The sequence below is a fragment of the Mobula hypostoma genome, chromosome 12 (genome assembly GCF_963921235.1).
Source record: "Mobula hypostoma chromosome 12, sMobHyp1.1, whole genome shotgun sequence".
Taxonomy (NCBI): domain Eukaryota; kingdom Metazoa; phylum Chordata; class Chondrichthyes; order Myliobatiformes; family Myliobatidae; genus Mobula; species Mobula hypostoma.
The window spans coordinates 58287446-58314135 of NC_086108.1; the positions used below are offsets into that span (position 1 = coordinate 58287446).

The window sequence follows — 26690 nt, forward strand, 5'->3', positions numbered from 1 at the left end:
GATGGCTTCAGCTGTGCCTTGCCACACAATCATGAGTGTAGAGAGAGGAGAGCAGTGGACTAAGCAATTGTAGAGGGAGGATTTGAAGTTTGGTGATTCGTAATGAGGGGGTGATAGTGGTGAATTCAGAGGTATAATCAATAAATTGCAACCTCATTAAAAGCTAATAATTCTCGGACAGGTGATAGGAAACCACTTTCTTGAACTGCTGCAATATCTCTGGTGAAGGTCCTTCTTTTAGATAAGGAGATCCAGTACTTAAATAATGATACATTTCCGATTTAAGGAGTGTGTCACCATAAAAGGAACTCATGTCTGTTGCCCATTTCCTTGCTCTTGGTAGAGGTCATACATTTTGTGGATGGTACATGCTGCAGTCACAATGGCAGGTGGTGCACAGTATGGTAATATGATGATTGGAATAAAAACATAGAAAACCTACAGCACAATACAGGCCCTTCAGCCCACAAAGTTGTGCCAAATATGACCCTACCTTAAAAATTACTAGACTTACCTATAGCCCTCTATTTTTCAAAGCTCCATGTACCTATCCAAAAGTCTCTTAAAAGACCCCATCGTATTTGCCTCCACCACCATTGCCGGTAGCCCATTCCATGCACTCACCACTCTCTGAGTAAAAAACTTACCCCTGATATCTCCTCTGTACCTACTCCCCAGCACCTTAAACCTGTGTCCTCCTTTGGCAACCATTTCAGCCTTGGGAAAAAGCCTCTGACTATCCACACGATCAATGCCTCTCATCATCTTATACACCTCTATCAGGTCACCTCTCATCCTCCGTCGCTCCAAGGAGAAAAGGGCGAGTTCACTCAACCTGTTTTCATAAGGCATGCTCCCCAATCCAGGCAACATCCTTATAAATCTCCTCTGCACCCTTTCTAAGGCTTCCACATCCTTCCTGTAGTGAGGCGACCAGAACTGAGCACAGTACTCCAAGTGGGGTCTGACCAGAGTCCTATATAGCTGCAACATTACCCCTCGGCTCCTAAATTCAATTCCACGATTGATGAAGGCCAATACACCGTATGCCTTCTTTACCACAGAGTCAACCTGCACAGCAGATCTGCGTGTCCTATGGACTCGGACCCCAAGATCCCTCCGATCCTCCACACTGCCAAGAGTCTTCATTAATACTAGATTCTAACATCATATTTGACCTACCAAAATGAACCACTTCACACTTATCTGGTTGAACTCCATCTGCCACTTTTCAGCCCAGTTTTGCATCTTATCAATGTCTCGTTATAACCTCTGACAGCCTGCCACACTATCCACAACACCTCCAACCTTTGTGTCATCAGCAAACTTACTAACACATCCCTCCACTTCTTCATCCGGGTCATTTATACAAATCACGAAGAGTAAGGGTCCCGGAACAGATCCCTGAGGCACACTGGTCACCGACCTCCATGCAGAAAATGACCCGTCTACAACCACTCTTTGCCTTCTGTGGGCAAGCCAGTTCTGGATCCACAAAGCAATGTCCCCTTGGATCCCATGCCTCCTTACTTTCTCAGTAAGCCTTGCATGGGGTACCTTATCAAATGCTTTGCTGAAATCCATATAAACTACAACTACTGCTCTTCCTTCATTAATGTGTTTAGTCACATCCTCAAAAAATTCAATCAGGCTCATAAGGCACAACCTGCCCTTGACAAAGACATGCTGACTATTCCTAATCATATTATACCTCTCCAAATGTTCATAAATCCTGCCTCTCAGGATCTTCTCCACCAACTTACCAACCACTGAAGTAAGACTCACTGGTCTATAATTTCTTGGGCTATCTCTACTCCCTTTCCTGAATAAAGGAACAACATCCGCAACCCTCCAATCCTCCGGAACCTCTCCCGTCCCCATTGATGAAGCAAAGATCATCGCCAGAGGCTCAGCAATCTCCCTCCTCGCTTCCCACAGTAGTCTGCAAATGAAGTGGGCAGCTTTCCCTGAATGGTGTTGCATTTCTTCAATATTATTGTGGATGCATTTAGCTGGATTATAGCAGGTGGACATTATTCCTTCACATTCCTTGTGAATGGTAGAAAGGCTTTTGGATATCCGGAGGCAAGTCACTTGTTGTAGGGTAGCCAGCTTCTAATCTGCTTTTGCATCCACAATATTACTATGGCTGGCACAATTAAATTTCTGGTCAAAAATTACACTAAACATGGTTGCTGATAGGAACTGTGAAGATGTTGATACTACAGAATGTCAAGAGATCGCTGTTAAGACTCATTAGGTAAACTTGTGGGTGCGTATGCACTTGCCACATGGACACTGGTGAACCAGCTAAAGATGGTTTTGCCTAAGACATTGACGTAAAGAAGTTTTGCAGCAATTTTCCAGGGTTTCAATGACTGCCTTCCAACAAACAACTGTACAAAGTAGGACTCTAACCACTAACATCTTTCCCTCTTCATTGCTCATTGACTTTATTATCACCAAGACTTCTTGATGCTACACACTGTTGAAAGTTGCCTCAATGTCAAAGGCAGTCACCTTTTACTTACACATGGATTTTAGGACTTTTTTTTCCTATGTTTGGACCAAGGATCTGACAAGTAGTCCAAATGAAACACAAAATGCTAGAAAGCAGGCAATGGGTTAGCAAGTCAAAAAAAAAAGCAGATTCTAGAAACATAAAACAGAAAGCTGCTGGAGTCACTTGAGTAGATCTAACAGCAACTGTGAGAGAAATGTAAATACTGTTTGTTAACATGATAGATGGTATTTTCCAATGCAATGCTAATGATTGAGAGTAATCATTTTGAGTGGTAAAGAACTCCTTTCGATTTGTCCTGCTTTTTTGGATCAACACAGATAAAAAGACAATGTAACGTAAGATGTAAATTAAGGGCAGTTATTGGTTAATATTTGTTGTTTTGTCAAAATGCAACCTGTGGCTATTTGAGATATTCTAGGCAACTTTTATGATGTTCAACATACCAGGTCTTCCAAGTGAACAAGGTGACCTATACCATCTGGAATCCTTTCCAATTCGTTATGTTGTAGTTGCAGATTTTTCAAGGTCCTTAAATTCCAAAGTTCATCTGGCAGCTCCGTTAGTTTATTGTGGCTAGGAATTGAAAGACAGTAAAGTTTATGTATTGACCTGTTTACATATTTTCTACTACAACACACCTACATGTACTCTGTGTGATCTATAATAAAATAAAAAAATTATGGCACGTGAAAAAGCAATTCTCACGTCTTCCATTGTCTTGAAATAATAAGGTATTCAGAGTGAGCCTGTGAGATTAAGTTTTAAAACTATTTCATACGTAGAACTTAAAAGTGTTTGTTTCATTCTAAGTTATTACTTCATATATATTTTCAGTCAACATTCTGTAGTACACAATCACAAATATCAAAAAATATGAATAATATGGCACTTTTAGGGCTCCAGTGATATTGGATCAACAGATATAACAGATTATTTAACATGACTCCTATTAATACACCAATGCACTTTTATTTCACATTTTTTAAGATGCTACGCACCACTACATTAAGTTGATTTTAAATGGAACGTGAGAACAGAGCACAAGAAGTTTACAAGGAGCATAGGAGCAATGCAGAAGTTGATACATTCTTGACTGGTCAGGGCATGAAGGGTACCAGGGAGAAAACTGGATCAGCCATAATGAAATGGCAGAGCAGATGTGATGGGCCAAGTGGGCACAGAAAGGGAGACAGATTCTGGAACGGTGCAATAATAACAAGGTTGTCTTGATGGGAGATTTTAATTTCCCCAATATTGATTGGCATTTCCCTATAGCAAGGGGTTTAAATGAGGTGGAGTTTTTTTTTTAGGAATGTTCAGAAAGGTTTCATGACACATTTTGTAGATAAGCCTACAAGAGGAGAGGCTGTACTTGATCTGGTATTCGGAAAGGAACCTGGTCAGGTGTCAGGTCTCTCAGTGGGACAGCATTTTGGAGATAGTGATCACAATTCTATCTCCTTTACCACAGCACTGGAGAGGGATAGAATAGACAAGTTAGGAAAGTGTTTAGTTGGAGTAAGGGGAAATATGATGCTATCAGGCAGGAACTTGGAAGCATAACGTGGGAGCAGATATTCTCAGGGAAATGTTTGGCAGAAATGTGGCAAATGTTCAGGGGATACTTGAGTGGCATTCTGCATAGGTACATTCCGATGAGACAGGAAAAGGATGGTAGGGTACAGGAACCATGGTGTACCAAGGCATTTGAAAATCTAGTCAAGAAGAAAATCTTACGAAAGGTTCAAAAAAAAACTAGGTAATGATCAAGACCTGGAAAGTTATAAGGCTAGCAGGAAGGAGCTTAAGAATGAAATTAGGAGAGCCAGAAGGGGCCATGAGAAGGCCCTGCCAAGCAGAATTAAGGAAAGCCCCAAGGCATTCTACAAGTGCTTGAATAGCAAGAGGATAAGACGCAAGAGAATAGGACCAATCAAGTGTGACAGTAGAAAAGTGTGTATGGAACCGGAGGAGGTGGCAGAGGTACTTAATGAATACTTTGCTTCAGTATTCACTACAGAAAAGGACCTTGGCGATTGTAGGGAAGACTCACAGTGGACTGAAAAGCTTCAGCATATAGACATTAAGAGGATGTGCTGGATCTTTTGGAAAGCATCAAGTTGGTTAAGTCACCAGGACCAGACGAGATGTACACCAGGCTACTGTGGGAGACGAGGGAGGAGATTGCTGAGCTTCTGTCAATGATCTTTGCATCATCAATGGGGATGAGAGAGGTTCCGGAGGATTGGAGGGTTGAAGATGCTGCTCCCTTATTCAAGAAAGGGAATAGAGATAGCCCAGGAAACTGTAGACCAGTGAATCTTACTTCAGTGGTTGTTAAGTTGATGGAGAAGATCCTGAGAGGCAGGATTTATGAACACTTGGAGAGGCATAATATGATTAGGAATAGTCAGCATAGCTTTGTCAAAGGCAGATCGTGCCTTATGAGCCTGATTGAATTTTTTGAAGATGTGACTAAACGCATTGATGATGGTAGAGCAGAAGAGGTAGCGTATATGGATTTTAGCAAAGCATTTGATAAGGTACCCCATGCAAGGTTTACTGAGAAAGTAAGGAGGCATGGGATCCAAGGAGACCTTGCCCACAGAAGGCAAAGAGTGGTTGTAGATGGGTCATATTCTGCACGGAGGTCGGTGACTAGTGGGGTGCCTCAGGGATCTGTTCTGGGACCTCTTCTCTTTGTGATTTTTATGTGACTTTGATGAGGAAGTAGAGAGATGGGGTAGTAAATTTGCTGATGACACAAAGGTTGGCAGTGTTATGGACAGTGTGGAGGGCTGTCAGGTTACAGTGGGACATTGATAGGATGCAAAACTGGGCTGAGATGTGGCAAATGGAGTTCAACCCAGATAAGTGTGAGGTGGTTCGTTTTGGTAGGTCAAATATGATGGCAGAATATAGTATTAATGGTAAGACTCTTGGCAGTGTGGAGGATCAGAGGGATCTTTGGGTCCGAGTCCATAGGACACTCAAAGCTGCTGCGCAGGTTGACTGTGTAGTTAAGAAGGCATACAGTGTATTGGACTTCATCAACCGTGGGATTGAGTTCAAGAGCCAAGAGGTTATGTTACAGCTACACAGGACCCTGGTCAGACCCCACTTGGAGTACTGTGCTCAGTTCCAGTCACCTCATTACAGGAAGGATGTGGAAACTATAGAAAGGGTGCAGAGGAGATTTACAAGGATGTTGCCTGGATTGGGGAGCATGCCTTATGAGAATAGGTTGAGTGAACTTGGCCTTTTCTCCTTGGAGCGACAGAGGATGAGAGGTGACCTGATAGAGGTGTACAAGATGATGAGAGGCATTGATCGCGTGGATAGTCAGGGGCTTTTTCCCAGGGCTGAAATGGCTAGCATGGGAGGGCATAGTTTTAAGGTGCTTGGAGGTAGGTACAGAGGACATGTCAGGGGTAAGTTTTTTTTGACGCAGAGAGTGGTGAGTGCGTGGAATGGGCTGCTGGCCACGGTGGTGGAGGCGGATACAATAGGGTCTTTTAAGAGACTCTTGGATAGGTACTTTGAGCTTAGAAAAATTAGAGGACTATGGGTTACCCTAGGTAACTTCTGAAGTAAGTACATGTTCGGCACAGCATTGTGAGCCAAAGGGCTTGTATTGTGCTGTAGGTTTTCTATGTTTCTATGCTGAACTGTTCTAACAATATCATGTTGAACCCCCATTCTCAAAGTTCTTCAAATTTTTAAAGTCTTATCCCCTGTACTCGTAACACAGATTGTCCTGTTTAACTGCTACCCATGCTTATTGATCTCCAATGGCTCCTGATGAATCAACACAGTTCCTTTAGTGTCTTACCATTTTTGAATTTAAAATACTACGACGGTCTGACCCTTCCTCTGCACTCTCCTCCCACTTTAGCATATAGCGGCTAGCATAAAGTATACAGCACTAGCAACCTGTGTTGAATTCCTATCGTTGTCTACAAGGAGTCTGTACATTTTCACCATGATTTTGTGGATTTCCTCCAGATTTCCACCGACATTCCAAAGACACATGGGTTAGTAAGTGTGAGCATGCTATGCTGCACCAGAAGCATGGTAACACTTGCAGGAAGCCCCCAGCACATCCTTGGACTGTGTTGGCACTGACACAAATGACATATTTTACTACAGGTGTTCCCCGCTTTTCGAACGTTCGCTTTATGAAACCTCACTGTTACAAAAGACCTACATTAGTTACCTGTTTTCGCTAACAGAAGGTGTTTTCACTGTTAAGAAAAAAAAGCAGCACGCGAAAAAAAGGCAGCACGCACCCCGAGCAGCCGATCTCCCTCAGATTCGGAACTGCATTCTAGCCGGTATTGCTTAAACACGTGCCTGTGAGCAGCCGTTTACAAGATGAGTTCTAAGGTATCGGAAAAGCCTGAAAGAGCTCGTAAGGGTGTTACTCTTAGCATAAAACTAGGCATAATTAAGCGTTTCGATTGAGGTGAATGAAGTAAGGACAAAGTGAGTTTGGTTTATGGAAGTTGACGAAGATGAAGTTAAAGAGGTTTTGGCATCCCATGACCAAGAACTGATAGATGAAGAGCTAGTGCAATTGGAAGAGAAAAGGATAACAATCGAAACCGAATTCAGTAGCGAAAGTGAAGTCGTCTAGGAACTGAATGTGAGGCAACTACGTGAGATTTACACTGCAATGATAAAGTAAAACTTTAATTTTGAAAGGGTACATCAGTTTGGGCATATTTGCAGGATGGTTTGAGTGCTTACAAAGAACTGTACGATAGAAAAATGCGCGAGGTTCAGCAGTCAAGCAAGCCTTCCACATCAGCCACAGCAGAGGACGAACCTCGACCTTCGACATCGAGGCGGGCAGACATAGAAGAAGATGACCTGCCTGCCCTGATCGACAATGAAATGACACCCCTGTGTCCCACCACCCCAGCGGTCCCAACCCCCGGGCCGCGGACAGATACTGATTCGCGGAGAATGCAGCGGTAGCCGGGACGCACCCAGCACATCTTTAAGAAAAAAGCCAAAATAAACATACTAATTAATTAGGTGCCGCCTGGCACGTAATTGTCGGTCCAGATCAGAAGCCATTGCCAATTGCGTCGCCTCTGATCTGCGCTGACATTTACGTGCCGGGTGGCACCTAATTAATTAGCATGTTTATTTCGGCTTTTTTCTTAAAGATGTGCTGTGAGCCTCCCGGCTACAGCTGTACCCCTGCATGCTCCGCGAATCTGTATCGGTCAGCGGCCCGGAGGGTGGGGGCCACTGCACCACCCAAACTCCCGACGACTCAGCCTAACACACCATCAGTGCTGTCTGCGCTGTCTTCCAGATTCCCATAAGTGATACTACTCTGCACATACATTATTTCTACTTTATATCGGCTGAGCATTTTTATGTGTTACTTGGTATGATTTTGCAGCTTCATAGCTTAAAGGTTACTGCACAGAGTGTTTTTGCCAACAGAGCTTGGGTCAGATTTTTGCTACAGAGAACAGTTCAGCAATGATTGTGGAAAAGTATTTCTACTTTATATAGGCTGTGTATTTATCATATCATTCCTGCTTTTACTATATGTTACTGTTATTTTAGGTTTTATGTGTTATTTGGCATGATTTGGTAGGTTATTTTTGGGTCTGCAAACGCTCACAAATTTTTCCCATATAAACAAACGGTAATTGCTTCTTCGCTTTACGACATTGCGGCTTACGAACCGTTTCATAGGAACACTCTACCTTCGGATGGTGGGGGAAACCTGTATATGTTTCAATGTATTTGTGACAAATAAAGTTAATGTTTAATCTTTCAAGTCTTTGAACATTCTCAATTTTATTTGCTCCATCCTAGGTTGCTAGGCTTTCAGACACCAAGGCCCTCACTCTGAGACTTCCTTCTTTAATTCTCATGGCCTCTCTTCTGAGGCCTTCTAACCCACTTAGTTTACAAATCTGGTTCAGTTTGCCTTTGTATCTTGCATAATACTTACGTAAGATGTCAATGGTGACAGGGCTTTGCAAATGGAAAGGAAAATATTTTAAAAACAGAATTTAATGTAAAATAAAATAATTAAAAAAGGAACTTTAGAATTTCACAACTATTAACACCTGATGACTTCAGCAATATCTGATAAACAATTTCAGGAAAGTAATTTTGGTTTTCATCTTCAGAGGAACACATCATACATTTACTATCACCTTCCTGTAACCTTTCAATCTATAAATCAAAACTCAGTCTAATTTATCCTCATTGTCTATACCCCTTCTCAGTGGAAAATGAGAATGCTTACTAAGCTCAAAACTTGGCCTGAATGAGGTGGTGCACATTATTAGTAGCAGTGGAAATATGCACCACCATAATTATGACCTCATGGCCAACATACTTCTGGTTTAAGATGGTACTATCAAAGACATGTAACGGCTTATTGGTAGTTCAAAAGCAAAGAAATTTGATTAAAAATATTACAAGTAACTGTTCTTGAAGAAAATTGTGGTAAGCTATCACAAACACTGAAGAGGCGAGTGAAGGCAAAACGAACTCGAGAAATGTGCCCTGCTGGTGCATTGCAAAATTGATGCACTTGGAGTTGCAGTCGTGCTGGTTGAAGTGAACAATTCAGAGAGAAGACGAGGCTGAAGAGCTCCAAGGCCCATTGAACTAACTTGGCTGCAAGGGTGGATCACTCTAAGCACCGAGTCGATGTGCAGAGATCACGAATAGCTTCTTCAGCAGTGAAATCTAGGACTGACGCAAATTGCTGGGTGGCACGTTCTAGGCCCGGTGTGATTCACCAGTGCGGAGCTCAGGTCCTAATGCGAAGTACAATCTGCTGTTCAGACAATTTAAATGCCAGCCCAGATAAACTGGGGGCTTCTCTCTCCACGGCACTATGATTGTGAAACTGTCCCCAGTGGCTGTGCTTCTTGTCTGCGAACTTTGCAGTGATTTGCCTTGCTAATACGATAAACTGAATACCAAGGTTTTGGGCAGCTGTGGGGATTTGGATCTAAGGATTCAATGTGGTTTGGAATGCTGTTGTTGTTGCTTACTTCTATTGTTTGCATGATGTCTTTTTTCCCCTCTTTCCTCTGTGTGCAGAGATGGTTGGCAGTTGGCCTGTATTTTCTTTTAAATTGGGTTCTTTCGGGTTTTTTGCTTTGCGGCGGCATGTAAGCAAACAAATTTCAAGGTTGAATAATTTATACATTATTTGATAATAAATGTACTTTGAACCTTTGATTTTGCCATTCAACCTGATCTAATGAGGTTTGCGGAAAAGCACGGCAGGAGCAGTGCCAGGCATACCAAAAAGTAAGGTACCAAGTTCAAATTCAAATTTATTGTCGTTCAACCACAAACATGTACACAGGTATATGAAAATTGTTCCTCTGGGGTCATGGTGCAGAGCACAGTACATGTAGTTATGATCCAGCACATACAATCACAAAATAAAATTAACACAAGTCCCTGAGCAGCAAGGCCTGAAGATCGACAGCTTGACAAAGTGCAAGGTGCCTGCTTAAGACAGACAATAATGCAATAAGATACAGAAGCAGAATTAGGCCATTTTGGCCCATTGAGTCTGCTTCACCATTTCATCATGGCTGATCCATTTTTTTCCTCTCAGCCCCAATCTCCTGCATCCCCGCCTCTCCTCCCCCACCCCCGTATTCTTTCATGCCCTGACCAATCAGGAATCTATCAACCTCTGTCTTAAACATACATAAAGACTTAGCCTCCACAGCTGCCTATAGCAATGAATTCCACACACTCACTACGATCTGGCTAAAGAAGACAGTATAAAGTTACTGGCACTAACAAGCAGTTAACTACTAAAACAAGCAGTTGTATAAATATGTGAAAACAACAGCAAAAGAAGATGAAAAGTGACCAGTGCAGGATGAGAGCACGTCTGTGAGTTGGGGAGTGGGAGGAGGGGGGGGCAGGGCACTCAGACAGGTGTACTATACATGTGTGCCAAGTGGCTGCAGGGTGGTAAGAAGTCTAACAGCCTGGGGAAGAAGCTGTTTCCCAGCCTTATAGTTCTGACTCTTATGCTACTAACAGCAGGAGGTCAAAGAGACTGTGGGAAGGCTCGGAGGGTCCTTGACACTTACATAGTCCTATCACCATTGACTGATTACTTCAGGAATATGATGGAATAATTACCAGCTTGATAAAGCTATGTCACAGAAGCAAAGTGTGAATGAATCATAATAGAAGCCAATCTTCCTTCATTCCACATAACATCAAGAACTAAGGGAGCGCACATCTAGTGGTGTTGCTGCCTCAGTTCCAGTGAACATGACTGAGAGTCTCCTTCAAGCGCTCCAATTTCCTCTCATGTTCCAAAAGCATGTAAGTTGGTAGATTAATTGTACATTATAAATTTCTTCTAGTACCTGAGTGAGTATACAATCTGCAAGACGTTGAAATGTGGGGAAATGAAAACATGTTATTAGTGAAGTAACTAAGTGCTTGATGGATAGTGCCAGCTTGATGGGTTGAAGGGCCTGTATCCATGCTGTACAAATTCATGACTCCGGATGCACGTCTAGCCAAGCTATTATACACTAAATGCGATACTGCCATCTATCCAACGCCAAAAATTGCCCCAGGTTTGTCCCAGTCAAAAATAGGACAAAACTAACCCAGATAATTGCTATTCAATGTAATTTTAATCATCAGCATGGAGGGCATCATCAATTATGTGATCAAAAATTATCACTCTCCAATAACCTGCAAAATTCACCACTACTTAGCTCCAAACCAGTCTTGGTTTAAACATCAACTAATGTGCTGACTTGCAATGGTGATTGGTTTGGCATCAGGCCAGCATCAGACCGATGCAAGGGGAAAATGCTGCGAACAACTGGAGGCACAATTCACACAGAGAAGATAGTTATAAATGGTGAAGGTCAACAGTCCCAGCCCTAAGAATACGCTGTTGAAGTTACTCTAATTCGTGTCTTGGAGGGAACATCATCTGTTATTTCAACAATGAGCTTCCTCTCCATCATAAAGTAGGAAGGAAAATATTTGTTAATGGCTGCACAATGGTCAATTCCAAACAACACCCTTTAGCGAATCAAACAGCAAGCAGCAGCACCGACAGTGCCAGTTATTAAGTCCAAATGATTACCATTGACATTCACTGGCATTATCATTTTGCACCATCGTGCGATTACTATCTAACACAAAACCTAGTTATTGACTAAGAGAGAAAGACTGTTGATTTTATTCTAGTTTTATCTGATTAGTAAACTCTACTGAATGTTTCAAGTGTTTTCTGTCTCACCAAGGTCTACATACAAGGATAAGACTGATCTTTGAGTGAAGCTGTTAAATAGGGAGAAGGCAAATTACAACAATATTAGGCGAGAACTGAAGGAAGTAGGTTGGAACCTGCTATTTGAAGGTAAATCAAGATCTAATATGTGAGCGTGTTTAAAAGCCAATTGATTAGCTTTCTGGACTAACACCAGCAAGGTTGAAAGATAAGAATGTCACAGTTTGGGAACCTTAGAGACAAGAGATAATATAAATTTTGTCAAAAAGGGAAATGACAAACATGTAGTCTTTCAGAAGTTGAAGGCAGACAAGACCCTTAAAGAAAACAAAGAGAGAAGAAGGGAAACAAGAAGTTAGGAAAACTAAAAAAGGGCTATGAAATGTCTGCAAGAAAGACAGAGGATAACTAGAAAAAAGGTTTGTTCAAGAACAAAGATTTATTCATTAACTTGAGGAAGTGGGTAAAGTAATTAATACTTCATATCTGTATTCACCAAAAAGGACATGAATGATAATGAGATTAGGGAAAATATGTTGATATTTGAGGGCATTTTGATATTAAGAAGGAGATGTAGTGTTTTGAAATATGTTATGGTGGATATGTCCCAAGGGCCTGATGGAATCTTTCCAAGTATACTGAGGGAGACAAAAGAGGAAATTGCTGGGGTCTCAAAAGAAGTCTTTGTATCCTTTTTATTCATGGATGAGGTGCCAGAAGAGTGAAGAATAACCAATCTCCTATTTTAAAAAATAGAATAATAGATTTCAATCACAATGTTATCATCATTCATCTGATGACTATTACAATTCCAAATTACTAGATAGTATCAATCTAAGTGTCAATCTTTAGACCACATTTTGATGAAATTAATATACTTCTAAAATTTGAATTGTCCTAAAAACAGAACATTGTATTTTTGCAAGCATGATTCTATGTTATAAATATTTCCTGTACAACATGCCTAATAAATCAAACTTCAAAAATGATTGAAAACCTAACTACAGAACCTGGAAATACTCAAACTGCCAAAAATGATTGCTCAGCATTCAACTGTTTTTCCCCATTACGCCAGGAAGCACAGACATCAGGACTTGGTCTAGTGAAAGATTATCAACCTGAAACATCAACTGTTTCTCTCTCCATGGCTGGTGTTTGACTTGCTGAGCAGTTCCAACATTTTCTGTTTCTTCTGCAAAAGCTTCAGGTTGTAGAAGTTCAAACCACTATAACCGATGGATTGTAAACAATTTTCCAAGATCAGCCATATGATAATAAAATAGCATTCAACAAATTAGGACCTCTATATTAAAACATTCTTATCTGCAAATATTCTAATCCTGTTTTTGAATGACTGATCATTTGCACTTTTGCTTAAAGTACCTTGCAAATTAATCAATACAATCAGAATCTGGGTATATTCTGCTCGTAGAAATTTCTCTACTATTACATTGCTAGCCCAGATACGATGATTTTGAGATCACTGGATTTGTTAAGTGTTCAGGAAATAGTGAGCCAGTGGTGAAATACAAATCTGACTGGATGAGATTTCTTGGAAGTAATTTTTAATTATACCCCACATACAGTCGGTGAAAACATTTATTTCTGAAATAATTGTCATAAGCCAGATGACCAAAATGTTTTTATGTGCATCAAAATAATCAGTATAAGAACAAGGAATCAAAACTGGGGATTATGTGAAAATACCATTCATTGTCCTGTTCATAAAATGGGCAATTATAGTAACAATATGCTTAATTGCAATAAAATACTGGTCTATCTTCAGAACAACATAGATCATACTGGAAATAAGGTTGAATACAAAGCAAATATCGATAAACGTTGATCAGTTTCAAGCAACACACATCAAAGTTGCTGGTGAACGCAGCAGGCCAGGCAGCATCTATAGGAAGAGGGTGAAGTTAGTCACCAAATTGCAGGAAGACTACTCCTACTACCACCACCAAGGAAATTCCAGTCTCGAAGATTTTGTGCTAACTTTACCATGAAAAGTCCCAAGCCTGGCTGCGAAAGGAGGGCTGGGCATGGGGCTACCAACCCCACCCTGTAAAAGACTAGTACTACAGAAGCTCCAAAGACCTCATCCCTGGGAGAGGAAGGATCTTCGGCTAGAAAACATATGAAGTCGTGTGGTGAAAGCAGAAACCACAGGGCAGATCAACCTTTGGCCCAGGACAGAGGAAACTGGTGAGCTGCTGTTGGCAGCCTATGGCCCAGTAAGGGTGATAGGCTTAAGAAGAAATATAGATTTTAATTGCACAACAACAGAAAACTGTGGAAATATTTAGGAAATCCAGCAGGAACTGCGGAGAAAGAAAAGTTATTTGATAAGATCTTACAATGCCAGACTTTAATTATTTAAATAGTAATGAACTGCAACTCTATTGAAATTCCTTAGTTTTTATAGCTAGAAAAGATGGAAGCCCTTGTCAGCTGTTAAAACTTTCAAGGGCTTTTTGTATGAGAGATTTCTTCACTCTTGCAGCTTCTATCTCTATCAGAACACAAAATCTGGTATAGTTCAGACTAGATCACCACATCCTGAGCAAATGCAGGCGAGGAGAGAACACAGGGAGCAAAGTTGGTTGGTTAGCCAGCCGGAGCCAATAAAATCTGATTCAAATTTGCAAGTAGACTATCTTTTTCCATCAGGAAATGCCATTTATCTGAACCATTAGTTCTGCTTTCCTTCAGAAAATTCTGATATTCAGATTTCTAGCTCTATTTGATTCCACATTATGTTTACAAGAACCGCTGAGAACTCCATTTTAAAAAAAGGTGTGTAACCTAACTCACTTGTTCAAGAACTTAATTTAAAAAGTTAATACTAAGGACTGCAGATGCTGGCATCTGAAGCACTGGAATAACTTAGTGAGTCAAGTAGCTTCTATGGAGGGAAATAGACAGTGGATGTTTTGGGTCAAGAACCTTCACCTGGACTTGAACCAAAGTGTTAACTGTTCATTTCCCTCCTTAGATGCTGCCTGACCTGCTAAATTCCTCTAGCATTTTGTGTATTGCTCAAGAATTCCAGCATCTGCAGAATCACTTTTATCAGAAGTAACATTCTGATGTTTAGAGAATGTCAGAAATTTGACCTAGGCAATCATTGATCATAAGAAAAATAGTATGTACCAGAACATATGATCTTATTTTTAAAACTTAGAAAAAGAACAAGATTTTCACTCAAAAAGATAATAAACTGGTGGCCAACTGCATCAAGGCCTTGAGCCAAAAAAAATCGAAGGACAGAATGAGTGAGCTGAAGATGGACAAATTCAAGATCCGTTCAAGTAACTGCAACTGATTAATATAGTACGAGAAAAGACAGAAGTTTTTAAAAAAATAATAGGGCAGGCCTTTTACTCTTAATCATTTTCTGTATTTGAAAATTCTTACATTCTTTCCAAATGCCATTTAATCTAAAATGAATTCTGCTTTGTTACTCTGTCATATATTAAACACATTCATATATAAAAGTGAACTTATCTGAGGCAGTACCTGACATTGAGCTTCTGGAGATTCAGCAACTGTCCGATTGCTTGAGGAAGAGAAGTCAGCTGATTGTCATGGACCTAGAATCAATGTTAAAGAAATCAATACCTTGGCCTTCATAAAATTATTCATTATAAAGTGTACTATTCCAATTAATGCAAGTGTCATCCACTTAATGGATACATTTTTTTTCAAAAGGGTTTAAGTGGATTCTTATTTTACTTCAATGTTTTGATTAGTCACTATTACATTTCAATAAAATGATAAATAATAATATATTGATTAATAGAATTAAAAGTTCTCATTTCAAAATGAACTTGGACCCAGAAGCTAATTTTTAATAATTTCCAAATGCAAAACGTATTATTTTAGTGAGATTTTTTTCTGGGATAGCTCATTTGAGAGCCTCTCTTGTTCGGGGTCGACCATGGAAGTTGCATCCCAGCCACCTACGTAGTCAATACACAAGCTAGTATGCAAGCCAGGGCAGTGTGATATGGAGAGCAAGCTTTTGCCCATGCAGCAGTCTCCCCCTCTCCAGACAGCTGATGAATCCAAAGGAATGGCAGAGCTCGATACAATTTGGCACCAGCGGCATCACAGGAGTTGCCAGTCAATGTTGAACTCAACTTAGGACTGCCTTTGGGACTCCAGCTCCAGATTTTTCCTCAGGGTTTATTCCTGAGGCCTTCCCCATGAGAGGGTATAGCTGCAAGGCAGCAGAGGTTTGAGATCAGAGTTTTGCTTTTCCTAAGTGGGGCTGACAAGCCCCATTTGCCTAAGATAGCCCAATTACAGAAGTATTAAGCAGTATTATAATAATTACATTGAAGTAATAGACAGGGATCCTTAAACAGAAGCAACAGTTGAAAATTTCAGTCACACGTACTTAATTATTGGTTGTTCCTTTGTCCCAGAAGGTAAAGGATTTGTACTTTAAATTGAAAATGAACTACTTGTTTGATGAACAGGGAATTGTACAAATGATAATTAACAATTATTCAAGTTATTAAGGATCATAAATTACAATTAATAATTCCATTACAATATTTTATTAAATCCAAACTAATTCATTCATGGTAATTTTTAAAAAGGACACTGGTATTCAGAGAATGGTATTCAAACCGTTCAGTTTGATTGAGCATCCTTCTTGATATAGCCATTTCTTAGCAGATTGCCTGTGAGATTACCTGAATAAAGTTTCCTATCCTTTTTCATTTAAATACCTATTCTATCAGACTAGAAATGGGAGTGCCAAGCAAACCTTTATCCATGCCCAGAGTAAATTGGCGCTGGCTTAAATATAATAATAACTGATTAAAATTGTTAGAAAATTTTTCAGCCTAAAGGCAGTAATTATTGTAGAAATTCTAACTTCCCACTTAAATAATTGTTTTATAGTCATGTAGTTTATTCACAATTATATTTTGATGCAGACTAGTTTTCAAAATACAATCATCAGCACATATTTACATCAAGTACTGTGAGGGCTGGTAGAAGCTGAATCTCTTCTGACAAGGACTCCAGTTTGTTGGAAGCCAGGATAAGTTTAGTTAACTCTGTCTGATCCCACCACCGATCACTTGCATTAAACGAGACATTCAAATGACAATCCTCTGGTGGGTCCACATTTATCCGCCATACACTCTGGGGTACTGCAAAAATGAAGAGTTTAGTAAACAATTATGACAACTAAACCCAAATCTTAAAATTAGCTTAGAATTATGTATTTTCCTATAATAAAATCAGAAAACTCTTACATCCAATCATGACTAAAACTGGAAAGAGAATACAGGAAAAAATGCTAGCTACAGTAAAAAAAAACTAAATCTAGCATGCTCAGCACTTGCAACACAAAAAAGCGCTGGATGAGCTCAGCAGGTCAGGCAACATCTATCGAGGGCAATACATAATTGATGATTCAGCCAAGATTCCTGATATGAACTGGAAAGAGGGGAAATTTCCAGTATGAAAGGGTGTGGAGCCAGAGCTGGTAGGTTATAGGTGGATTCAAGTGAGGGAAATCATAGGCATATGAAGGAAGAAGGACAGTGGGAATGATGTAAGAAGCTGGGAATGATAGTGGAAGTAACAAAGGGTTGAAGAAGACGGAATGACAGGAGAGGATAGAAACATAGAAACATAGAAAATAGGTGCAGGAGTAGGCCATTCGGCCCTTCGAGCCTGCACCGCCATTCATTATGATCATGGCTGATCATCCAACTCAGAACCCAGCCTTCCCTCCATACCCCCTGACCCCTGTAGCCACAAGGGCCATATGTAACTCCCTCTTAAACATAGCCAATGAACTGGCCTCAACAGTTTGCTGTGGCAGAGAATTCCACAGATTCACCACTCTCTGTGTGAAGAAGTTTTTCCTAATCTCGGTCCTAAAAGGCTTCCCCTCTATCCTCAAACTGTGACCCCTCGTTCTGGACCTCCCCAGCATCGGGAACAATCTTCCTGCATCTAGCCTGTCCAATCCCTTTAGGATCTTATACGTTTCAATCAGATCCCCCCTCAATCTTCTAAATTCCAACGAGTACAAGCCCAGTTCATCCAGTCTTTCTTCATATGAAAGACCTGCCATCCCAGGAATCAATCTGGTGAACCTTCTTTGTACTCCCTCTATGGCAAAGATGTCTTTCCTCAGATTAGGGGACCAAAACTGCACACAATACTCCAGGTGTGGTCTCACCAAGGCCTTGTACAACTGCAGTAGTACCTCCCTGCTCCTGTACTCGAATCCTCTCGCTATAAATGCCAGCATACCATTCGCCTTTTTCACCGCCTGCTGTACCTGCATGCCCACTTTCAATGACTGGTGTATAATGACACCCAGGTCTCGTTGCACCTCCCCTTTTCCTAATCGGCCACCATTCAGATAATAATCTGTTTTCCTATTTTTGCCACCAAAGTGGATAACTTCACATTTATCCACATTAAATTGCATCTGCCATGAGTTTGCCCACTCACCCAACCTATCCAAGTCACCCTGCATCCTCTTAGCATCCTCCTCACTGCTAACACTGCCACCCAGCTTCGTGTCATCCGCAAACTTAGAGATGCTGCATTTAATTCCCTCATCCAAGTCATTAATATATATTGTAAACAACTGGGGTCCCAGCACTGAGCCTTGCGGTACCCCACTAGTCACCGCCTGCCATTCTGAAAAGGTCCCATTTATTCCCACTCTTTGCTTCCTGTCTGCTAACTAATTCTCCACCCACACCAATACCTTACCCCCAATACCGTGTGCTTTAAGTTTGCACACTAATCTCCTGTGTGGGACCTTGTCAAAAGCCTTTTGAAAATCCAAATATACCACATCCACTGGTTCTCCCCTATCCACTCTACTAGTTACATCCTCAAAAAATTCTATGAGATTTGTCAGACATGATTTTCCTTTCACAAATCCATGCTGACTTTGTCCGATCATTTCACCGCTTTCCAAATGTGCTGTTATCACATCCTTGATAACTGACTCCAGCAGTTTCCCCACCACCGACGTTAGGCTAACCGGCCTATAATTCCCCGGTTTCTCTCTCCCTCCTTTTTTAAAAAGTGGGGTTACATTAGCCACCCTCCAATCCTCAGGAACTAGTCCAGAATCTAACGAGTTTTGAAAAATTATCACTAATGCATCCACTATTTCTTGGGCTACTTCCTTAAGCACTCTGGGATGCAGACCATCTGGCCCTGGGGATTTATCTGCCTTCAATCCCTTCAATTTACCTAACACCACCTCCCTACTAACATGTATTTCACTCAGTTCCTCCATCTCACTGGACCCTCTGTCCCTTACTATTTCTGGAAGATTACTTATGTCCTCTTTAGTGAAAACAGAACCAAAGTAATTATTCAATTGGTCTGCCATGTCCTTGCTCCCCATAATCAATTCACCTGTTTCTGTCTGCAGGGGACCTACATTTGTCTTTATCAGTCTTTTCCTTTTTACATATCTATAAAAGCTTTTACAGTCCGTTTTTATGTTCTCTGCCAGTTTTCTCTCATAATTTTTTTTCCCCTTCCTAATTAAGCCCTTTGTCCTCCTCTGCTGAACTCTGAATTTCTCCCAGTCCTCAGGTGAGCCACTTTCTCTGGCTAATTTGTATGCTACTTCTTTGGAATTGATACTATCCCTAATTTCTCTTGTCAGCCACGGGTGCACTACCTTCCTTGATTTATTCTTTTGCCAAACTGGGATGAACAATTGTTGTAGTTCATCCATGCAACCTTTAAAAGCTTGCCAGGATGGCAGAACATGGAATAAAGAAGATAGGGAGTGGAACCAGTGAGAGGGATGTGTGGTGAGGGGAACCAATTGGATCAGAAGGAGAAAAAAAAAATCAGGAGATGGGACAGAGGGGAATGGTGCTCAAGAATTCTATGCTTATGCCATCAAGTTGGGAACTACCTAGGCAGAATATGAGGTGCACTTTCTGTAATTTGCATTTGGCCTCAACCTGGCTATGGACAGACATGTTTGTGTGAGAATGGAAAATGGATTTAGAATGGATGTCCACTGAGAGATCCTGGCTGACGTGTTGGATGGAATGAAGGTGCTTGATGAAGTGGATCCCCCAAAATGTGTCAGGTCTTACTGATGTAGAGGCTGCACGGGGGGTACCGGATGCAATAAATAACACTGAGTGATTCACATGTGAAAGGAGGGAGAGAGATGTTGAAGATGGACCAAATGGATTTCAGAGTAGGATGGAAGTCCAGGAGCACAGCTGATGAAATACAGGAAACTGCACCAATATAGTTATTAATTTAGTTCAGAGTTTGGTGTGCAGACTGGCAGATTTCTCACACATTATTCTTATTAAAACTCCACTATCCCAACATCCACTTCATTTTATTATAGTACTGTGTAAAATCTAAAACAAATTGTCCTGAGAACTAGAGAAGTTTAAAGAGTGGAGGAAATTAAGCTCCAATGAGGTTCAAAGAAGTACAGAAAATTTTAAAGGCTCAGCATCTAGCACAGGCAAGTTACCTACTGAATCTTCAAGATTTCCAAACAATCATCAAATTTTTACTATATTCTGCAACCAACTTCTCTAGTTTCCGCCCAATTCCAACCCAACTCTGCTCCAGTCTCAAATTTCTGTTGAAAATCATGTCTATATCTTTATTAGCAGTTCTTTTCCAGGATGAACTCTCTAATTTTCTTCAAGTCCTGTTCATTCACTAACCCTGTGCTTATTAACCTACATAGTTTAAAGTCCCATATTGAATTTACCATCCTCCTTATTCAAAGGCCTCTAGTCGTCCATATGTCTCTCAAGAAACTGCTTTTCGTCAACCCTGATCTTAATGCTATCTGGCTTACATGGTCTCACTATTATTGGCAGTTCCAACCTCAACTATCCAAATGCAAAGATTCACTCCTTAATCCTTTCTTCTTCACAGTTAAACTATCCATTTTAAAAGCTTATACTTGGAGTGGTCACTCCAAGTATTGACATACAAGTTACAAACAAAATTTGGACATCCCTAACTAAATCAAAGGTGGAGACAAATCAGCATATAGGAGGGAGACTGATAGAAAATCTAGCTGAGTGGTGCCACAACAACAACTTTTTATTCAATGTCAGCAATACCAAGATGATTATTGACTTCAGGAGGAAACCGAAGGCCCATGAGCCAGCCCTCAATCGGACATCAGAGCTGGAGAGAGTCAGCAACATTATATTCCTCGGTGTTATCATTTCAGAGGATCTGTACTGAGTTCAGCATGTAAAGTGCCATTATAAAAAAAAGTATGACATAGCCTCTACTTTCTTAGAAGCTTGCATAGATTCTGCATGTCATCTAAAACTTTGACAAACTTCTATAGATGTGTGGTGCACAGTAGATTGACTGGTTGCATCATGGAAACAGCAATGCCCTTGTACGGAAAGGCTATAAAAAGTCGTGGATACAGCCAGTCCATGACAGGTAAAGCCCTCCCCACCTTTGAGCACATCTATACGGAGTTCGGTCGCAGAAAAGCAGCATCCATTATCTAAGTCCCTCAGCATTGAGGCAATGCTCTTTTCTCACTGCTCATTAAGAAGGTGGTACAGGAGCCCCAGCACTCACACCACCAGATACAGGAACAGTTATTACCCCTCAACCATCAGGCTCTTGAACTAGAGGGGATAACTTAACTCACCCTACCGCTAAACTATTACCACAACCTACAATTCTTCATCTCATGTTCCCGATATTTACTGCTTTTTCCACCCCCCCCCACCTTATTTTTGTATTGCAGAGTTTTATTTTACATAGATTGTTGGCCGTCCTGTTGGGTGCAATCTTTCACTGATTCTATTGTTTATTGTAATGTGTCTGTTCCGTTTTGTTCATTTTTTTTGTGCAGGAGGAGGGATTTGGAGGTTAATGCATCTGTTCCAATTTTGTTTTCTTGTATGGGGAGGGGGGATATGGGGATTGATACACCTGTTCCATTTTGTTGGCATTTTTGTGCAGGGAGGGGGGATTTGGGTTGATGGTCATGCCTGCTTTTTTTCCTTGGTTGTGTGGCTACCTGAAGAAGAATTGCAGAGTTGTATACTTTGATAATAAATGAACTTTTGAACCTAATTGCCCACAAGAAATTGTACATGGTGACATATGTACATTGATAATAAATTTATTTTGAACTTTGACTCTGCACCAGGATTAACAACCCAAGTTCATCATTAACATGATCTGAAAGGCTTGCAGTTCACTCGTTCATAAGATCTGGACTTATCCAGTTTCAGAGATTAAAAAAAAGACAGGAGCATGAATACAGACACAAAAATTCACATTTGCATTGCTTTTTAAATACAAGTTAATCATTTCCACCATCCTAATACACTTGACTCCCCGTCTTCACATTATCCTACAAATTCTTTACTTTCAGATACAGTGTTTATCTAACTTCCTTTTGAATATTATAACTGACGATCCCTGGCAGTGCTTTCTAAGCAACAACCACCCACAGACTTTAAAAATAAATGCTCATATCACTTGAGGTTTTTATTCACGGTGGCTGGCAAAACAATACCCCCTTTAATCAGTTATTCACTGGTAATTGACTATACTACCATGCAAGATCTTAAAAAATATTAAAATTGTAGAAAATTGCAGTATTAATAGGAATAATATTCAATCATCCATAAAATCTGCTGGTCCAGCACCACCTGTCAGGGTGCCAGAGGTGCACAGTAGGGGCTTTTACTGTATTGTCTTCACTCTCACATGTCTGTCAAGACTTGCCTTAACGTATATGTATACACACGACTAATACACATTACCTGCACAAGCCCAAGACTCATGCATGGAGTACAACTCGCTTCATTACCAAAAAAACTGAAATGGAACTCAAGGCCAGGCCACTTCAACAAACATTTCCAGACCATGAAGCAGCAACTGAAGATAATTCCGTTAACAACACAGCCAATCTACGTGTAGTCACATTCTATCTCATGTTTTTTTCTCGTCTTACCGAAAGTTATCTGACACTCGAAGTGTTTTGACCCCCAAATACCTACTCCCCTGCGATTTTCAGGTGAGGTCTCTGGTTGACAATCCAAAAAGGAAACTTGTTTAGATTTTTCTTTCCCCAGGTCAGGCAGAACACTAAACGGTTCTCCACAAATCGAACAATTCAGGAATCATTTTGCATCCTTTTAATGTTGCAAAACATCCCGTGCACTTTTTAAGGAAACGTTGAAACATTTACAGCTTGTTACATATATATGAATGCATATGCTTACGAAGAATTGGGAATTTATTTACTCAAATATTAAAATTCTGTAGGATCTGGCAAAAATACTACAAAGTGCTTTCCTTATAATCCAAATCCCATTTATATATATTTTTTTCTTTTAAGCAGGCCTCTTTCAGCAATCACTTATATGACCAAATCCATTTATCCCTGCGCCCCTACCTACCCTCACTCAAGTCTCTGTTGGATAGGTTCAGCTGTCCACTCTTCCTTGCCGCTTTAATTAAAGCAGCTGGTACAGGTTGCTCTTTCGGCTCAGGTTGAAATCCTGCCCTGGAACTGGCGAACCTGCCTCCTGCCCTGCGGGACATTGCTGCCGGAATCAACAACACAACACGCCGGGATCCACACTCCGTCCGGGAAGGCCGCTCACTCCCAGTCTGCGCCTGCGCACTGAGGCGACAGGCGTACCCACAAAATGAGCAATTGCTTCATGCAAATCATTCCGGGGGGGTTGTCTTCCGTGATGTTAGTGGCTGCAAGGCTTGAAATTGATCTTTCAGTGGCGAATTTAATATATTCATGGGTATATGAAATTGTTAACAGAAAACTAAACCTCTCTCCTCTCTGCACAGGACAAAGTTTCTATGGGGGAAAAAAAACATTGTCCCTCTTCACAGATACTGTTTGATCTGCTACGAACTCCAACCGTATTTACTTTCTGACTTCAGGGCAATCACGTGCTGATAATCGCTTTCTTGGACTGCTGATGAGAAGGTATTCCACCAGCGCAATTAGGATGGAAGTTCCAGGATTTCCATCTTGTGAGAAGGAAGGTGTAGAAATATATTTCCAAATCTGGATAACATTTGTAGTGGAGAGCAATTTATAGATGTTGGTGCTCGGCGTCTGCCGCTCTCTCCTACAATGCACTAGATTTTAACGGTTTCACATTTGGTATTAGGATACATTGGTTGGCCAACTGCAGTACATTTTATAAATGATACACATTGCAGCCATTATGTGTTAACGGTGAAAGAAATTGACGTTTACACTGTAGAGTGGATGTGTTGACTTAGTGCCAGATGGAGCGGCAAATGTCAAATACTTCATCACGTTTCTGAGAATTCTGATTCAGTCAGGATGACTTACGTGAATCACTAGTTACAATATATTCAGTCTCTAGCCTGCTCTGGAGCGACAATTTTATGGAATTTGTCCATTTTGTGGTTCATTGTGAGCATAGTAAGAACTTCAAAATGGAAAGTATGATGATTGGACTCCCACTTGTTGGACATGGTCATTACCTGACATTTTAGTAGTGCAAATATCAAACAGGTTATTTTATATCTGTTCAGAACTTTGGTATTCACACCCAAAATACTGTGCGTGAGCTTGGTTTCCATGTTACAAAATGATATTGAAACAATTTTTAATTTTAATTTTTTCTCTCTTTGGTGTTCCCTTGGGATGAAAGGTCACTTGATTCCACACCCACTCTATAATGTCTACCATGATTGATAAACCCAGTGTGGGAACCTCAGATTCTTCCACAGATGGAGCATAAGGTACCTGACAGGGCAAGGCAGATGGAACTTTGTGAAATAGTGAATTATTTCCCCTGTTGGATGCATTCTTTATCATTTACCTTGGGCTTCTGTGTTTCAGTTTCAGATTCAGATTTATTTATCACATAGAGCGAAATATGTCATTTGCGTTAACCCAAGGATGTGCCGGGGCAGCCCACAAGTGTCACCACTCATTCAGGTGCCAACATAGCAATGTTCCACAGAACAACACAAGCAGCAAGCACAAAACAACAGCAAAATGAGGCATTTACCCATCACTCCCACACTCCTACCCACCCAGACAGGCCTCAGCAGAGGCCCCCGCCGGACCTTCAATCCTTGTGTCTAGATTTTAGGACCCGCAGACGCGGACCTCCAGCTTTGTATTTCACACCAGCACACTGATCTCTGGACCTTTGGACCTCAACTTCCAGACTTGCACGGACCGCCGACTCGTGACCCAGGGGCCTAATGACTAAGGATTTTTAGAATAGTTTTGCCAGTTATTATGCAGAAAAAATGTTTCCACATGTCAAGAACACTCTAGTCATTAATAATGGGAGAAGTGGATCTAAATTCACGGGAAATTGGCGACAATATTGGGGAAGGAGGGACCTGTTCCGATGAGAAAGGTTCCAGCTGAACTTTGCTAGGACCAGGGTTCTGGCATTTGGCATATCTAGGGCTGTGGATAAGGTTTTAAACTGAATAGTAGGGGGTGGGTTCAACAGTTTGGAAAAGTGAGAGTAAGCTAAAAGGGAAGGAGAGTGCAGAAGTTACAAAATGCCCTAGTATAAATTTCAAAAAATCGAAAGTTTAGAAAGGGATAAGAATTTAACTTCCAGTAAAATGGAGAAAAAATTTAAAAAGCTGATGAATACACGACTGAAGGCATTATATTTGAATACTTGCAGTATGTGGAATAAGACAGATGATCTTGTAATGCAGTTCGAGATTAGCAAGTATGATAGTGTGGGCATCACTGAATCGTAGCTGACAGAAGATCATACTTGGGAATTTAACATCCATGGATTCACACCTTATTGAAAGGACAGACAGGTAGATGGAGGGGGTGGGATAAAAAATGAAATCAAAGAAAAGGGGGACATAAGATTTGAAGGTGTAGAATCCTTGGGGGTAGAGTTACGAAACTGTGAGGGTAAAAAGATCCTGATGGGAGTTATGTACAGGCCTCTGAATAGTAGCCAGGATGTGGGGTACAAATTACAACCGGAGATAGAAAAGGCATGTAAAAAGAGCAATCTTATGATAGACATGAGGGATTGTAATATGTATATAGTTTGGGAAAATCAGGTTGGTGCTGGATCCCTGGAGAAGGAATTTGTAAAATGCCAATGAGATTTTATTTAGAAAGGTAACAGGGTGACCCGTTAGGGCACCCTTTGAGAGAAGGGTAGTGCAGCCTGATATGAGCAGAATGAACATTAAATTTTCCTGAATGCTGTTGGTATCGCTTTGCTTTGGAAACTGAAGTAGAAAACCTCAGTTTATTAAAGAAGAACGACGCATAGCAAAGGAAAAATAGCTGCTCCTCATTTAACGAAGGACACTTTTGATGGCATCATTTCTGGTTTATCTGCCACCCTTGTGCCTCTTGACATTCTGGAGACGTGCAGTCCTTTCATCCCCCATCTCTTCAGCTCTTCTGCTGTTTGTTGTTTGTCTCTGATCCTGGAGACGTGCATGCCTCTGCTCCTCTGTCTCTTCTTCTCTCACCATTTTTTGTCCTGATTCTTTGATCCTTGAGTCATGCGGCCCTGGCCTCATCCGATTCTTGTTCTCTCTCTTGCTCCTTGCCGCTTCCTGACGACGTTTGGCGTCATCCCTTTACCATAATGTCCCCCTTCCCTTTCCACGCGGCATAATTAGGCTGACCATTTTTTTTACCCTAATGTTGGATAGAAGATATGAAGCACTAACACCAAAGGATGCTGACTATTCTTGATGATGTAGTTGGCACTTTCCTAAATGGACGTGATATAGTCACCACTGTCCTTTGACTGTAGCAAAGGCTTTTATGGGTGTCTCCAAGTACATCATTACGATAAGATTTAATTATCTCTTATAGACAATAGG

At 40.9% G+C, this 26690-nt stretch overlaps 1 protein-coding gene across 1 annotated transcript in view; it reads right to left on the minus strand.

Moving 5' to 3' along the window:
- lrrc40 (leucine rich repeat containing 40) overlaps positions 1 to 23486 on the minus strand; it is a 101572-nt gene extending 78086 nt beyond the window's left edge. The window contains exons 1-4 of the mRNA XM_063064218.1: positions 23252 to 23486; positions 16794 to 16975; positions 15327 to 15400; positions 2968 to 3097 (exon numbers count right to left, since the gene is read on the minus strand). Of these exons, the coding sequence (XP_062920288.1) occupies positions 2968 to 3097; positions 15327 to 15400; positions 16794 to 16975; positions 23252 to 23396 (531 nt within the window). The 5' untranslated portion in view covers positions 23397 to 23486. The remainder of the gene's footprint in view (positions 1 to 2967; positions 3098 to 15326; positions 15401 to 16793; positions 16976 to 23251) is intronic.
- Between the last annotated feature and the right edge of the window lie 3204 nt (positions 23487 to 26690).